At 39.4% G+C, this 14,695-nt stretch overlaps 1 protein-coding gene across 2 annotated transcripts in view; it reads left to right on the top strand.

Annotated features, from left to right (window-relative positions):
* The window catches only part of UBXN4 (UBX domain protein 4), a 46,203-nt gene that overhangs the window by 9,729 nt on the left and 21,779 nt on the right, over positions 1-14,695 (top strand). For both annotated transcript variants that reach the window (XM_036254424.1, XM_036254425.1), the window contains exons 2-6: positions 67-169; positions 4,808-4,836; positions 5,339-5,457; positions 6,568-6,742; positions 9,684-9,777. In XM_036254424.1, coding sequence (XP_036110317.1) covers positions 67-169; positions 4,808-4,836; positions 5,339-5,457; positions 6,568-6,742; positions 9,684-9,777 — 520 coding nt within the window. The remainder of the gene's footprint in view (positions 1-66; positions 170-4,807; positions 4,837-5,338; positions 5,458-6,567; positions 6,743-9,683; positions 9,778-14,695) is intronic.

The following is a 14,695-nucleotide window of genomic DNA, read 5'->3' on the forward strand; positions in this document are numbered from 1 at the left end:
CCAGGGAAAAGAATCAGCAGATACTGGCTTTATGTGTGTAATAAGAATCCTTGAAATGTTTTATAGGTGATGATGAGCAGTCTACCCAGATGGCTGCAAGTTGGGAAGATGAGAAAGTGACAGAAGCAACTTCGAACAGTTTTGTTGCTATTAAAATTGATACCAAAAGGTTTGCTTATGTTTTAATTTTTCAGTTTTAAAAAACATTTTCACTATAGTCTTTGGTTGTGATTTATGGTGATACTTTTAGATTAAAAGAATTATTTTTATTTAAGGCATGTTGGGGTCTTAAATTCTGATTGTTGTTTTCCAAATTCATCCTTATATCTTGCTGGAAAACTTCAGTTCTCCTAGTCTATCCGCAGAAATACAAAAGAACTGTGATCTTCAGTTCTTCTGAAAGATTTTTCAGATCTTCTAAAAACTTGGAAGTAACTGTAAATCATATATTAAATATCTCTGAAAGGTTGACCACTCTTTTGGATCTAATTTTGGGAATGGAGTTAATTTAATAGGAATAGGGACATTTATAGGTCCTTCATAGTACTTGTTATCTACAGTTTGTTTTATTTAATTCATCCATCCCCCCCCCTTTAAAATGTTTTTTAAGAAAATATTTTTCTTTATTAATTTTAGAGAGAGAGGAAGGGAGAGGGAGAGAGAGATAGAAACATCAATGAGAGAGAAAATCAATTGGTGGCCTCCTGCATGTCCCCCTCTGGGGATTGGGCCCACAACCTGGGCATGTGCCCTGACTGGGAATTGAACCGGTGACCTCTTGGTGCATGGGTTGATGCTCAACCACTGAGCCACACCAGCCGGGCTTAAATTTTATTTTTTATTATAGAAAATATCAAACATATGCCCTGGCCGGTTTGGCTCAGCGGTTAGAGCGTCGGCCTGCGGTCCTGAGAGACCCGGGTTCGGTTCCCGCTAAGGGCACGTACCTCGGTTGCAGTTTGTCCCCGGCCCTGGTCGGTTGTGCGGGTGGCAACCACTCGATGTGTCCCTTCACATCGATGTTTCTCTCTCTCTGTTCCTCTCTCTCCCTCCCACTCTACCTGAACAAAAAATGGAAAAATGTCCTCGGGTGAGGATTAAAAAAAAAAAAAAAAAAAGAAAATATCAAACATATAACAAGTAACTGAGGAATGTAATAAACCCCCATGTACTTGTCAATTACTTCAATAATTATCAACTCATGGTCAGTCTTGTTTCTATACGCCTACCCATTACCACTCATCCCATATAATTTCTTAGTTGTCACATCACTTCATAAATATTTTAGTATGTCTCTGAATGATAAGGATTCTTAATTTTTAAACATAACTGGATTACTTCAAAAACAAAATAATAATTTCTTAATATCGGGTATTAACCCAGTGTTCCAGTTTTAAATGATCTCATCAGAGTCGTAGTTTTATTATTAATTTAATTTGTTACAGTTAGTTTGGTTCAGAATCCATCAAGTTTCACACATTATGATGTATTTATGTTTCTTAAGTCTCTTGTAGTCTGTAGGCTTCCTCTCTGTATCACTCTCTTTTTCTTTGCAATTTATTTTTTGAAGGTACCATAGTTTCCTCCAGTATGGATTTTTTTTTTTCTATTTATCTTCAGATAGAGTGGGAGGGAGGGAGAGAGAGAGAGAGAAACAAACATCAATATGAGAGAGAGACATTGACTGGTTGCCTCCCGCATGACCCGAACAGGGCCAGGGACGAACCACAACCAAAGTATGTGCTCTTGACCGGAATCAAACCCGTGACTCATTGGTCCATGGGCTGATGGTTTAACCACTGAGCAGAACTAGCCAGGGCTCCTCCAGTATGGATTTTGTTGGTTGCTGCCCTGTTGTGTTATTTAGTTTGTTCTTCTGTACTCTATTCTTCTGACAGTTGAATTCGGGTTGGATTTTTTTCCCTTCAAGAATACTTCATAGATGGTGGTATGTCTCCCACTGGAAGGCACATATTCCTTGTTACTTCTTTTTATGATGATAGCAGCAGCCATCGATGATAATTTTCTAGAAACATTAATTTATTAGTAATTGGAAAGTGGTTTTGCTGTCCTTTTGATACTAATAATTTCAGAATGAATAATGTTTGACAGTTACTGTCAAGATTAAAATATTCAGACATTTACCTGTAATTTTAGAAACTTTTTATTTAAAATTTTCACTATTGCCTGGCTGGTGTGGCTCTGGATTGAGCATTGTCCCATGGACTATGATACTGGTTCAATTCCTAGTCGGTACATGCCTGGGTTGTGGGCTCGATCCCCAGTGGAGGGTGTGTGGGGGGCGGCTAGTTGATAGGTCTCTCTCATAGATGTTTCTCTCTCTCTCTCTAAAAGAAAAAGAAATCAATAAAACATATAAAAAGAATCCATCATTTTAATGCATATTTTATCATTTATATTGTCCCTTACCTTCCAGGAGCACCTTTAGAGTCAGTAATGGCAGGAGGAATATAAGGCTTTATTTGGAATGTGGAAGAAATAAGAATTTCAGAATTCTTGAGAATATTTTTAGACTTATTTATCTAACTTTTTTTTTTCTTTATTGATTTTAGAGAGAGAGGAAGGGGGAGGGAGAGAGAGAGAAACATTGATGAAAGAGAACATTGATTGGCTGCCTCCTGCATGCCCCCCAGTGCGGATTAGGCCCACAACCTGGGCATGTGCCCTGACTGGGAATCCAGCCAATGACCTCTTGGTGCAGGGGTTGATGCTCAACCACTGAGCCACACGAGCTGGCCTTACCTAACATTTTTAAAAATAAGTTTCTATTAGTGGATACAGGGATGTCTGCATATAGTGATGGTTGATGTTTGTTTCACTCTGGATTGTCTACTAATCAAATCTAGTGTCTTTTAAATTATGAAAAGTAAATTCTATTCATTAAAAAATAATGAAATTACCTAATGTTCTAGGAATATTTTAGTGTATATTTATTTATGGAGATAGTCTCCATTGAAAATAAATTGGAAGGACATCCATTAGAAGTTTACAGTGGTTATTTCTGAGAAGATAGGATTCTTGGTAATTATTTATTTATTTAAAGTTTTTTAAATTGATTTTTAGAAAGAAAGGAAGAGAGAGGGAGAAACACCAGTGTTAGAGCAAAATATCCATCAGCTACCTCTTGCACATCCCTGTTCTGGGGATTGAGCCCTCAACCCAGGCGTGTGCCCTGATCGGGAATCTAACTGACAGCATTTCCTTGCTTGAACCAACTGAGCCACATTGGCCAGGGCAGGATTCTTGGTACTTTTTTTTTTTCTTTCTTTATTGAATTTAGAGAGAGAAGAAAGGAGGGGAGGGAGAGAGAGAAACATTGATGAGAGACAACATCAGTTGGCTGCCTCCTGCATGCTCCCCACTGGGTTTCAAGCCCACAATCTTAGCATGTGCCCTGACCAGGAGTCAAACCAACAACCTCCTGGTGCATGGGTCGACGCTCAACCACTGAGCACACTGGCTGGGCTGATTCTTGGTACTGTTACTTTTCTGTTATGTTTTCAGATGTTTTTATGATCATATGTTAAGGAAAAAATGAAATAAATTTCTAGTTCTTGGACCCATTAATTTATTCTTGGAATTACTCATCTACATTGATCAATATCTCTTACATTATAGTATAAAATCTTCATTCCCTTTCCTTTTTTTTTTTTTTTAATCCTCACCCGAGGACATTTTTCCATTTTTTGTTCAGAGAGAGGAAAAGAGAGAGAGAGAGAAACATTGATGTGAAAGCGACACATCCAGTGGCCGCCACCCAACCAGCCAGGGCCGGGTACAAACTGCAACCAAGGTACGCGCCCTTAGCAGGAACTAAACCTGGGTCTCTCTGGACCGCAGGCTGACGCTTTAACCGCTGAGCCAAACCGGCCAGTGTCCTTTCCTTTTTTTTGAAATATATTTTTATTGATTTCAGAGAGAGAGAAACATTGATGTGAGATAGAAACATCGATTAGCTGCCTCATGCCTACTGGGGATTGAGCCCACAGTCTGGGCATGTGCCCTGACCAGGAATCATCCTGGTGAGCTTTCTGTTCATAGGATGCTCAACCAACTGAGCCACACCAGCTAGAGCTCCTGTCCCTTTCTTAACCACCCAGTTCTCTTCTCTAGAGGCAAACAAATCAAGAAAATATATTTATATTTGTTTTCCTTTTTATTAAATTTATTGGGGTGATACTGGTTAACAAAACTATACAGGTTTCAGGTGCACAAATCTACAACACATCATCTGTACACTGTATTGTGTGTTCGGCACCCCAAGTCAAGTCTCCATTTATCACCATTTATCCCCCCTGTACCCTTTTGACATACTTTTTCAATATAATTTTTTTTTCTATGATGCATAATTAATTCGTTTTTATTGGTGGATATTTAGGTTGCTTTCAGTCCTTTCTTATCACAGGTATTGTATTATCACTTGCACAAGTAAGTCATAGGCATTAATATCTTCTTGTTACAAGGTATTATATTCAGGTATACTTACTTGTTGCTGAGGAAGCAACATGGCAGATACTAACTTGAGTTTTAACCACCAGATCCAGCCATCAGTTTGTGGGTAGCAAGAGTAAGTTCTTTAATCTGAAAATTATAAAACAAAAAAAGGTCTGTGAATTAAGAATTATATTTTTCTCCTTCCAGCTGATGGCAATGAAAGGAACTTGTAGTTTCAGAAAAATGCTTATATTTGTTATTGTAAATTTTTATAAAATCAAGTTAGTATTTGGGAAGCACTTGCATTCATCTGGTGATTTTCTGTTTGATTTTGTTTTTTGTTTTTTTACAGTGAAGCCTGTTTACAATTTTCACAAATCTGTATCCTTTAAATGAATTGGTTTTACATATATTTTGCTTGGGGATTTATTTAACATTCTTTTGGTTAATTCATGGCATTTAGAAATTACTCATTTTTATTTACAAACTCATGCCTTCTTGTTTATTGGAACTTTATATTACTAAGTGTCCTTTGAGACAGAACATTGTAGCAAATGGCATTATAAGGAGTTTATTGTAAGCATCTAGAAAGTATGGAGCAGGTTTGGTTGGCATGTTAGAAGTAGCTGACAAGAGGCAATATAGATGTAAAAGTTATGTTAGAGGGTAATGTGGTAGATGTTCTCCACACAGATATGCAATTCACATAAGTCATAAATCAATTTCCATGTCACATGCAGTAATTGAAATTATTTTGTAAACATGTTAGCTGATTATTTTGTGAAATTCACAAAGATGTTTTGTTTTGCTTTGTTATCAGTAGTGTTTTGTAAAATTATTTCCTTGTTTCCCATGAATTGTTAGACTTAATTAAACTGTACAGATCCTGTAGTGTGTGTTCCATCCAGTTTCTTTATTGGAGACAGTGGAATTCCCTTGGAAGTAATAGCAGGAAGTGTTTCTGCAGATGAACTTGTTACCAGAATTCACAAAGTCCGGCAGGTGAGAAGGAACTCAATTATTTTTTGTATAAACATGTGAAAATGATTATAAGGAACTTGACATTGGAGTATTTTTGGAACTGCTCTGTATATTCAGGAACCTGCCATGCCATTAAATTGGAAAGGTAGTAAATATTCTCTTCCTGAACTGGTTTTAAAAATACCATTATGAAATTAGAGGTGTTTGTACCTAATATTTAAGTTAATTCTTATTTTCCCTTTTTTAGTTAATCCTCACCTGAGGCTATTTTTTTCATTGATTTTTTTTTTTTTTTTTAGAGAGAGAGTGGAAGGGAAGGGGGAGAGAGAAGCATTGATGTGGAAGAGACACATTGTGTATTTAAGACAACCCTTGCCTCCTGCATGCTCCCTGACCAGGGCTGGGGATTGAACCTGCAACCCAGGTACATGCCCTTGACCAAGAATTGAACCTGACCCTTCAGTCCTCACACTGATACTCTAACTGCTGAGCCACACTGGCCAGGGCTGCATATCACTCTGTTGCAAAGAGAGTTCCTGTCACATTAGGATACCTAATGGTATATTATTTGACATGTTTTAAGGAGCTTTCTCTATTTCTCATTTGTATCTACTTTGGGGAAATGACTAATATAGCTTGTAATTTTCCCCTTGGGTTTTAATTAGAAGGAAAAGTACCATTGCATTTTTTGTTGTTGTTAATCCTCACCAGAGGATACTTTTTCAAATTATCTTAGGATAGAGTGGGCGGGGGGGGGGGGGCGGGGAGAGAGAGAGAAACATTGATGTGAGAGGGATACATTGACTGGCTGCCCCCAATCAGGGCTGGGGACAAACCGCAACTGAGGTATGTGCCCTTGGCTGGAATCGAACCCGCGACTCTTTGGTCCACGGGTCCATGCTCTAACCACTGACCCAAACCGGCCAGGACCAACATTGTACTTTTAAAATCTTTTTATGCTCTTGTCAGTTTATAGGAGAATTCTGTAACGTGATTGTCATGTTTAGGATTATATATTTTAGATTTGTCTACTTAGAAAGTGTATACTTTTACTTACTCATATTTTGGTCTTATCTGCCATCGTAAGTTTAGATTATTTGTTAATTAAATTTCAATGTGTTTTCTCCCTAGATGCACTCATTAAAAGGTGAAACTTCAGTGGCAAATGGCAACCAGTCAGAAAGTTCAGTCTCTACTCCATCCACTTCATCTGAACCTAACAACACTTCTGAAAACTCTCAGTCTGGAAATGCAGAGATTTGTGAGACACCACCCATTTCCGATACAAAGTCAGATTCTGCAGCAGGTAATTTCAGTGTACTCTTTGAGTACAGTAGAAGTACTCCTTTACTTCATTTTAATGGCTATGGATTAATATCCTTAAAAATAAAAATACTGTCTTTTTCTCCCTCACATTCATTTAACTTAAATGTAAGGTTGTCTTAAATACATGTGTTTGTCATTTAGTGACAAAAGAGGATTAAGTCAGTGAATATGCCCTTCAAACCCAAATAGGCAACAGCCTATAATAGTTGATTCGTAGTTTCTGCTACTGTGCTGTGGTTCAGGGACTGTCATTATGACACTCAGCTGTTTTTTAAAAAAATTTTTTTCTTTATTGATTTTAGAGAGAGAGGAAGGGATAGGGAGAGAGAGATAGAAACATTGATCAGAGAGAGCATTGATGGCTACCTCCTGTATGCCCCACACTGGGGATTTGCCCCACAACCTGGGCATGTGCTCTGACCAGGAATTGAACCAGTAAACTCTTGGTGCATGGGTCAACGCTCAACTGCTGAACCACACTGGCGGGCCACTCAGCTGTTTTTATTTATTTAAAAAAAATTTTTTATCTTCACCCGAGGACACTTTTCCATTTTTTGTTCAGATAGAGAGGGAGGGGGAGAGTGAGAGAGAAAAACATCAACGTGAAAGAGACACATCGAGTGGCTGCCACCGCACGACCAACCAGGGCCGGGGACAAACTGCAACCCGCCACTCAGCTGTTTTTAAATTTCTTCCCAGCCAGAGGATTTTGAAAGGTCCAAATGAACTAATGTATTTGGAATTGTTTTTATAACTGATAAAATACATTTAAGAGAATAATATTTGTATTTTTAAAATTAGAATTAAAAGACAACTGTAAAAATAGGTTGCAGAAATAAGAGGTGTAACTGAAGAGTGGTCGATAGAAAAGGCAAAAGAAATTTTATACTGCTTATTAGAGATCATGGTCAGTGTTGTTTAGTATAATACAGCTTTGTATTAGTCAACATGTGGCATTAGATAAACCAAGAAGTTGGAATATTGGTATCCTGAAAGATGGTCCTACTCCATCATCCTGGATAATCATCAAGCCTCTGTTTGAATACATATAATGACAGGAAGCTAGCTCATTACCTTGCCTAGAAAGCCTATTTTATTGTTGAAGCCCTAGGCTTTATTTATTTTAATATTTATTTATTTATAAAAATTCTCACCAGAAGATATATTTATTGATTTTAGAGAGAGGAAGGGAGAGAGAGAGAGAGAGAGAGAAATATTGATTTCAGAGAGAAACATTCATCAGTTACCTCCCATATGCACCCCAGCCAGAGATGGAACCCGCAACCTGGGTATGTGCCCTGACCAGGAATCGAACCCACAGTCTTTCTGTGTTTAAGAGGGATGATACTCCAACCAACTTAGCCATACTGCCAGGGCAAAGCCCTAGTTTTTAGAAAAGTTCTTTCTCATGTTGACCTGAAATTTGATGCCCTATAGTTTTCCATTAATTTTAGTGCTACTTATGAAGTTACACATAACAGGTTGTTAAATATTTGAGGAACAACTCTCAGGTTTCTTCTTAATAGTCTCGTTTTAAGGTTTTACTTAAAACGTAGATCACTCAAATTCTGGCTGCAGATAGGACTGGGGACTCTATTATAAGTAGTCCATTTGGGTGTACAGCAGAATTGTTATCTTTTACATTTACCTGGATATTTATCACTTCCAAAATTTTTTATTCCCTTTTGAATACAAATGCTCATTGACTTACAATGGGGTTAGGTCCCGATCAACCCAGAAGTTGAAAATATAAGTTAAAAATGTGTTTAATACACACAACCTACCAAACAACATAGCATAGAATAGCCTACCTTGAATGTGCTCAGGACACAATATCAAAAAAACACTGGCAACAACAGCACCCTGGAAAGTATCGGTTGTTTGCTCTGGTGGTCCCATGTCTGACTGGGAGCTGTGGCTGGTAGCTGCTGCCTAGAATCATGAGAAAGTATCTTACCACATATCAATAGCCCAGGAAAATATTAACATTCAAAATTTGAAGTGTGGTTTCTACTGCATGTGTATCACTTTTGCATCATTATAAAGTCTAAAACTTGTAAGTTAAACCATTGTGTGTGTTTCGTAGGGAATTAATAACTTCTTGTTTTTGAAAACTATTTTCATTGATTTTTAGAGAGAAAGGGAGGGAGAGGGAGAGAGAAACATTGATGTGAGAAAGAAACATTGATTGGTTGCCTCCTGCACACTCATACTGGGGATTGAGCCCACAACCCAGGCATGTTCCCTGACCAGGAATCAAATGAATCACCTCCTGATGCATGGGATGATCAGTTGCTGGGGTGCATGTGGGAGGCAACCAACTGAGCCACTCTGGCCAGACTTAATAACTTTTTGTTCTTCTTTTTTTTTAAATAAACTTAAAGAAAATTTTTTCTTTATTGCTTTTTAGAGAGAGAGGAAGGAAAAAGGGGGAGAGAAACACCAATGAGAGAGAACATTGATTGGCTGCCTCTAGCATGCCCCGCAACTGGGGATTTGGGCCACAACCTGGGCATGCCTTCTGCTTGCCTCCCTGATCAGGAATCGAACTGGCGACCTCTTGGTGCATGGGTCAGTGCTCAACCACTGAGCCACACCGGCCGGGCGGCATGCTTACTTTTTATTATATCCCCTTCTGCTAGATTAATATTTCTTCAAGTTTTACTTTTAACTTTTACCATGGTGGCCCTTAACTGGGTAACTGCCTTATTTCCTATTTATATACTGTTGTATCCAGATCCAAAGTTCAGAATTAGTAATGCTCATTTCTTATCTCCTGTTCTATTTTAGGAAAAATATGTAATGTTTAGGAAACAAGATTATCAATTGTTCTAACCTTGCTATCGGTAGAACATTTCTACCTTTAAAAAATTGGCATTAAATGCAATATTTTTCTTATTTTTTTATATTTAATAAATAAGGAGGAGAACAATCAGGCCATGCCACTTCGTCTCAGGAGCCTAGTGGATGTTCAAATCAGAGACCTGCGGAGGACCTCACTGTCAAAGTGGAAAGGTTTGCTCTTTTTTTTGTAAATAGTATTTTATTAAAAAGACAGTGGTTTTCAGTTATTTCATTAGTTTCAGTAAAAGCTAAAAGCGTACAAACGAAGTTTCAGAATTCTGGGTTGAAATTTTGTGATTACCCGACCTATTTGTATCCATAAAGATTAATTCAGGAAGTAAAGTTCTTCTATATCTCTGAATTCATATATTAGCTGTAGGTCTGATCATTCTAAGAATCTTTTTTCACAGGCATTTTTAAAAAAAATTATCTTTATTTTATTTATTTTTTAAATATTTTTTCTTTATTGATTTTAGAGCGAGAGGAAGGGAAAGAGAGAGATAGAAACATCAATGAGAGAGAACATTGATTGGCTGCCTCCTGCATGCCCCCCACTGGGGATTGAGCCCACAACCTGGGCATGTGCCCTGACCGGGAATCGAATCAGCAACCTTTTGGTACATGGGTCAATGTTCAACGAGTGAGCCACACCAGCTGGTCTTCATTGGCATTTTTTTTTTTCTTCATTGATTTTTATAGAGAGAGGAAGGGAGAGGGAGAGAGAGATAGAAACATCTATGAGAGAGAACATTGATTGGCTGCCTTCTGCATCCCTCCCACTGGGGATCAGGCCCACAGCGTGGGCATGTGCCCTGACCGGGAATCGAATCAGCAACCTTTTGGTACATGGGTCGACACTCAACCACTGAGCCACACAGGCCGGACTACTGGATATCTATTAATGTTATATGTTATTAGTTGGTCTGATATCAGATACAAATTTCTTACTGTTTGTGATTTCTAGTTTAAACTGTAATGATTTAGTAAATAGTAAATCATAGTCTTTTATACTATGATTCTTAAAAGTTAGATGAGTTAATAATGGTAAATGGATATGCAGGAATTTTTTTAATCCTGACTTAAAACTACTTAATGTTATATGAACATTAAGAAGAATTACATAGAAAGACTTGACATTTCTTGTTCATATAGATGCTGTGGAGAAACAAGAGTCAAAATGATTGCTCACATTGGGTATTTGGGTTAATTCACAACTCTGTAAAAATTAGCTTCATTTCAGAACAGCCTAGATTCTGATTGTTCTTTGAAGAAGGTGGGTACGGCCAGGATGTGAAAAGCTTAATAGATCCTGTCACTGTAGTAAGAAATGGTGTAAGGCTAAAGGAGCAGCACCAGGGAACCAGAGTTCCCGGGAACTCATCCTCTTTTGTTTCCTTCTGATTTGCTAACACCAAACCCACCACCTTGAGGTGAAGGGAAAATAAAAAATAAGAAAAGGATTTGGCTACTTGGTTGGAATGAGAAGAAATACAACAAGTATCCCTTCATTGTGGGGTTGGGTCAGGTGCTATTTAATTCAGTGGGAAAGGTGAGTTTTATGTTTGTTTGTTTTTTTAATTTATTTTTTAATTGTAATTGACATACAATATTATATTAGTTTTAGGTGTGCCACGTAGTGATTAGACATTTATATACTTTACAAAATGATCACCCTGATAAGTCTAGTACACATCTGACACCATACATAGTTATTATAATATTATTGATCATATTCCCTGTGCTGTACTTTAAATCCCCATGACTGTTTGTTTTTATTTTTTTTTTTCAATCCTCATCCGAGGACATTTTTCCATTTTTTGTACAGACAGAGTGGGAGGGAGAGAGAGGAAGAGAGAGAGAGGGAAACATCGACACGAAAGGGACACATCGAGTGGCTGCCACTCGCACGACCAACCAGGGCCGGGGACAAACTGCAACCGAGGTACATGCCCTTAGCGGGAACCGAACCCGGGCCTCTCCGGACCGCAGGTGGACGCTCCAACCACTGAGCCAAACCAGCCAGGGCCCCATGACTGTTTTTATAACTGGCAATTTATACTTCTTTTTTAATTAATTTATTTTTGTTACAAATGTTTCTCCTTTTCCCCCCACTGATTCCCCTCAACCCCTCCCTCCCCACCCTGTCCCCAGCTTTGTTGTCCATGTCCATTGTTCATGCATACATGCATGTAAGTTCTGTGGTTTATCTCTCCCCCACCACCCCCTCTTCTGGGGATTGTCAGTCTGTACCGCACTTCCACGTCTCTGGGACTACCCCATTCCTCAGACTGTTATGTTCATTATATTCCGCAAATAAGTGAGATAATATGATACTTGTCTTTCTCTGTTTGGCTTGTTTCACTTAGGATAATACTTTCCCTCCATGTCGTCTCAAAGGATAAGAGATCTTTCTTTCTTACAGTTGCATAATACTCCATTGTGTATATGTACCGCAGCTTTTTTATCCATTCGTCTACTGATGGACACTTGGGCTGTTTCTAGATCTTAGCTATTGTAAATAGTGCTTCTCTGAACATGGGGGTACATATATTCTTTCTGATTGGTGTTTCAGGCTTCTTAGAGTATATTCCTAGAAGTGGGATCACTGGGTCAACAATTTGTACTTCTTAATCTGTTTCACTTTTTTCATCCATCCCCTCAACCTCCCTCCTGTTATTTCTTTTTTTTTTTTTTATCCTCACCCGAGGACATTTTTCCATTTTTTTGTATAGATAGAGTGGGAGGGAGAGAGAGGAAGTGACAGAGAGAGAGAAACATTGATGTGAAAGGGACACATCGAGTGGCTGCCACCGCACGACCAACCAGGGCCAGGGACAAACTGCAACCGAAGTACATGCCCCTAGCGGGAACCGAACCTGGGTCTCTCCGGACCGCAGGCCGATGCTCTAACCGCTGAGCCAAACCGGCCAGGGCCTGTTATTTCTTAATAGCTTCCATTCTCATGTAAGGGAATGTCTACTGTCTGGCTGTATAGTTCTATAAATACAATATAATGTATTATTTTAATTTTAAAAGTTATATGTACATGCACTGGTATACATGTGTTATATATAGTATAATGAATCAAAGACACTTTAAGACATACAAATTTATTAGTATCTATGAAAGATGAATTAAGGAATTTTTTTCTTTGCTTCTGAGGTTGCTAAATTTTTTTCATGGAATATTACTACTTTTTTTTTTTTTTATCCTCACCCGAGGACATTTTTCCTTTTTTTTTTTTTTTTTTAATCCTTACCCGAGGACATTTTTCCACTTTTTGTACAGATAGAGTGGGAAGGAGAGAGAGGAAGAGAGAGAGAGAGAGAGAGAGAAACATCGATGCGAAAGGGACACATCGAGTGGCTGCCACCCGCACGACCAACCAGGGCTGGGGACAAACTGCAACCGAGGTACATGCCCTTAGCGGGAACCGAACCCGGGTCTCTCCGGACCACAGGCCAACGCTCTAACCGCTGAGCCAAACTGGCCAGGGCCATTTTTCCATTTTTTGTTCAGGTAGAGTGGGAGGGAGAGAGAGAAACTGACAGAGAGAGAGAGAGAAACATCGATGTGAAAGGAACACATAGAGTGGCTGCCACCCGCACAACCGACCAGGGCCGGGGACAAACTGCAACCGAGGTACGTGCCCTTAGCGGGAACTGAACCCGGGTCTCTCAGGATCGCAGGCCGACGCTCTAACCGCTGAACCAAACCGGCCAGGGCAGAATATTACTACTTTTAAAATTAGCATATCAGACCAGAGTGGGTCTACAGTTGTTTGAGTTTCCTTAAACTGAAAAAAAACTTTTAAAGTGCTCATGGAGATACATGTATGCAATTAAAAAAATTTTTTTTTTCTTTATTGATTTTAGAGAGAGAGGAAGTGAGAGGGAGAGATAGAAACATTGATGAGAGAGAACATCAGTTGGCCGCCTCCTTCACACCCCCTACTGGGGATCGGGCCTACAACCTGGGCATGTGTCCTGATCAGGAATTGAACCAGTGACCTCTTGGTGCATGACCGAACCATGTATGCAATTTTTTAAAAAAAGCATATGCTGCCTTGGTCGATGTGGCTCAGTTGGATGGAGCACTGTCCCTGTACACTGAATGTTGCTGATTTGATTCCTGGCCCATACGTAGGTTGTGGGATTGGTCTCCAGACAGGAAGCAACCAATTGATGTGTTTCTCTCCCTCCCACCTCCCCCTTTCTCTACCTCTCTTTTCTTCCCTCTCCACCTCTCTCTCTCTCCCTCCTCCTTCCTCCCTCTCTAAAAATCAGTGAAAAATGTCCTTGGGTAAGGATTTAAAAAAGGATACTAATACTGAAATTGCATGAAATGTTGACAAACTCTTAATAATTAAACAGTTTTCATTGGGAAATAACTTTGCTGCTTACACAACTTTTGAAAAATCCAGGTTATGTGGTCATATAATTAAAATCAACCCTGGCCGCTTTGGGTCAGTGGTTGGAGCGTCGGCCTGCGGTGCAGAGAGACCCGGGTTCGGTTCCCGCTAAGGGCACGTACCTCGGTTGCAGTTTGTCCCCGGCCCTGGTCGGTTGTGCGGGTGGCAGCCACTCGATGTGTCCCTTCACATCGATGTTTCTCTCTCTCTCTCTGTTCCTCTCTCTCTCTCCCACTCTATCTGAACAAAAAATGGAAAAGTGTCCTCGGGTGAGGTAAAAAAAAAAAAATCATATAAGGCCCTGGCCGGTTTGGCTCAGCAGTTAGAGCGTTGGCCTGCGGTCTGGAGAGACCCGGGTTTGGTTCCCGCTAAGGGCACGTACCTCCGTTGCAGTTTGTCCCCGGCCCCGGTTGGGTCGTGTGGGTGGCAACCACTTGATTTGTCCCTTTCACGTCGATGTTTCTCTCTCTCTTCCTCCCTCCCACTCTATCTGAACAAAATATCAAAAAATGTCCTCGGGTGAGGATAAAAAAAAAAATCATATAAGTACTTCAAATTATTGCTCAGATTTCTTTTTTTTTTTTTTATCCTCACCCGAGGATATTTTTCCATTTTTTGTACAGACAGAGTGGGAGGGAGAGAGAGGAAGGGAGAGAGAGAGAGAAACATCGACGTGAA

This window comes from Molossus molossus, unplaced genomic scaffold (assembly GCF_014108415.1).
Source record: "Molossus molossus isolate mMolMol1 unplaced genomic scaffold, mMolMol1.p scaffold_m16_p_11, whole genome shotgun sequence".
Lineage (NCBI taxonomy): Eukaryota > Metazoa > Chordata > Mammalia > Chiroptera > Molossidae > Molossus > Molossus molossus.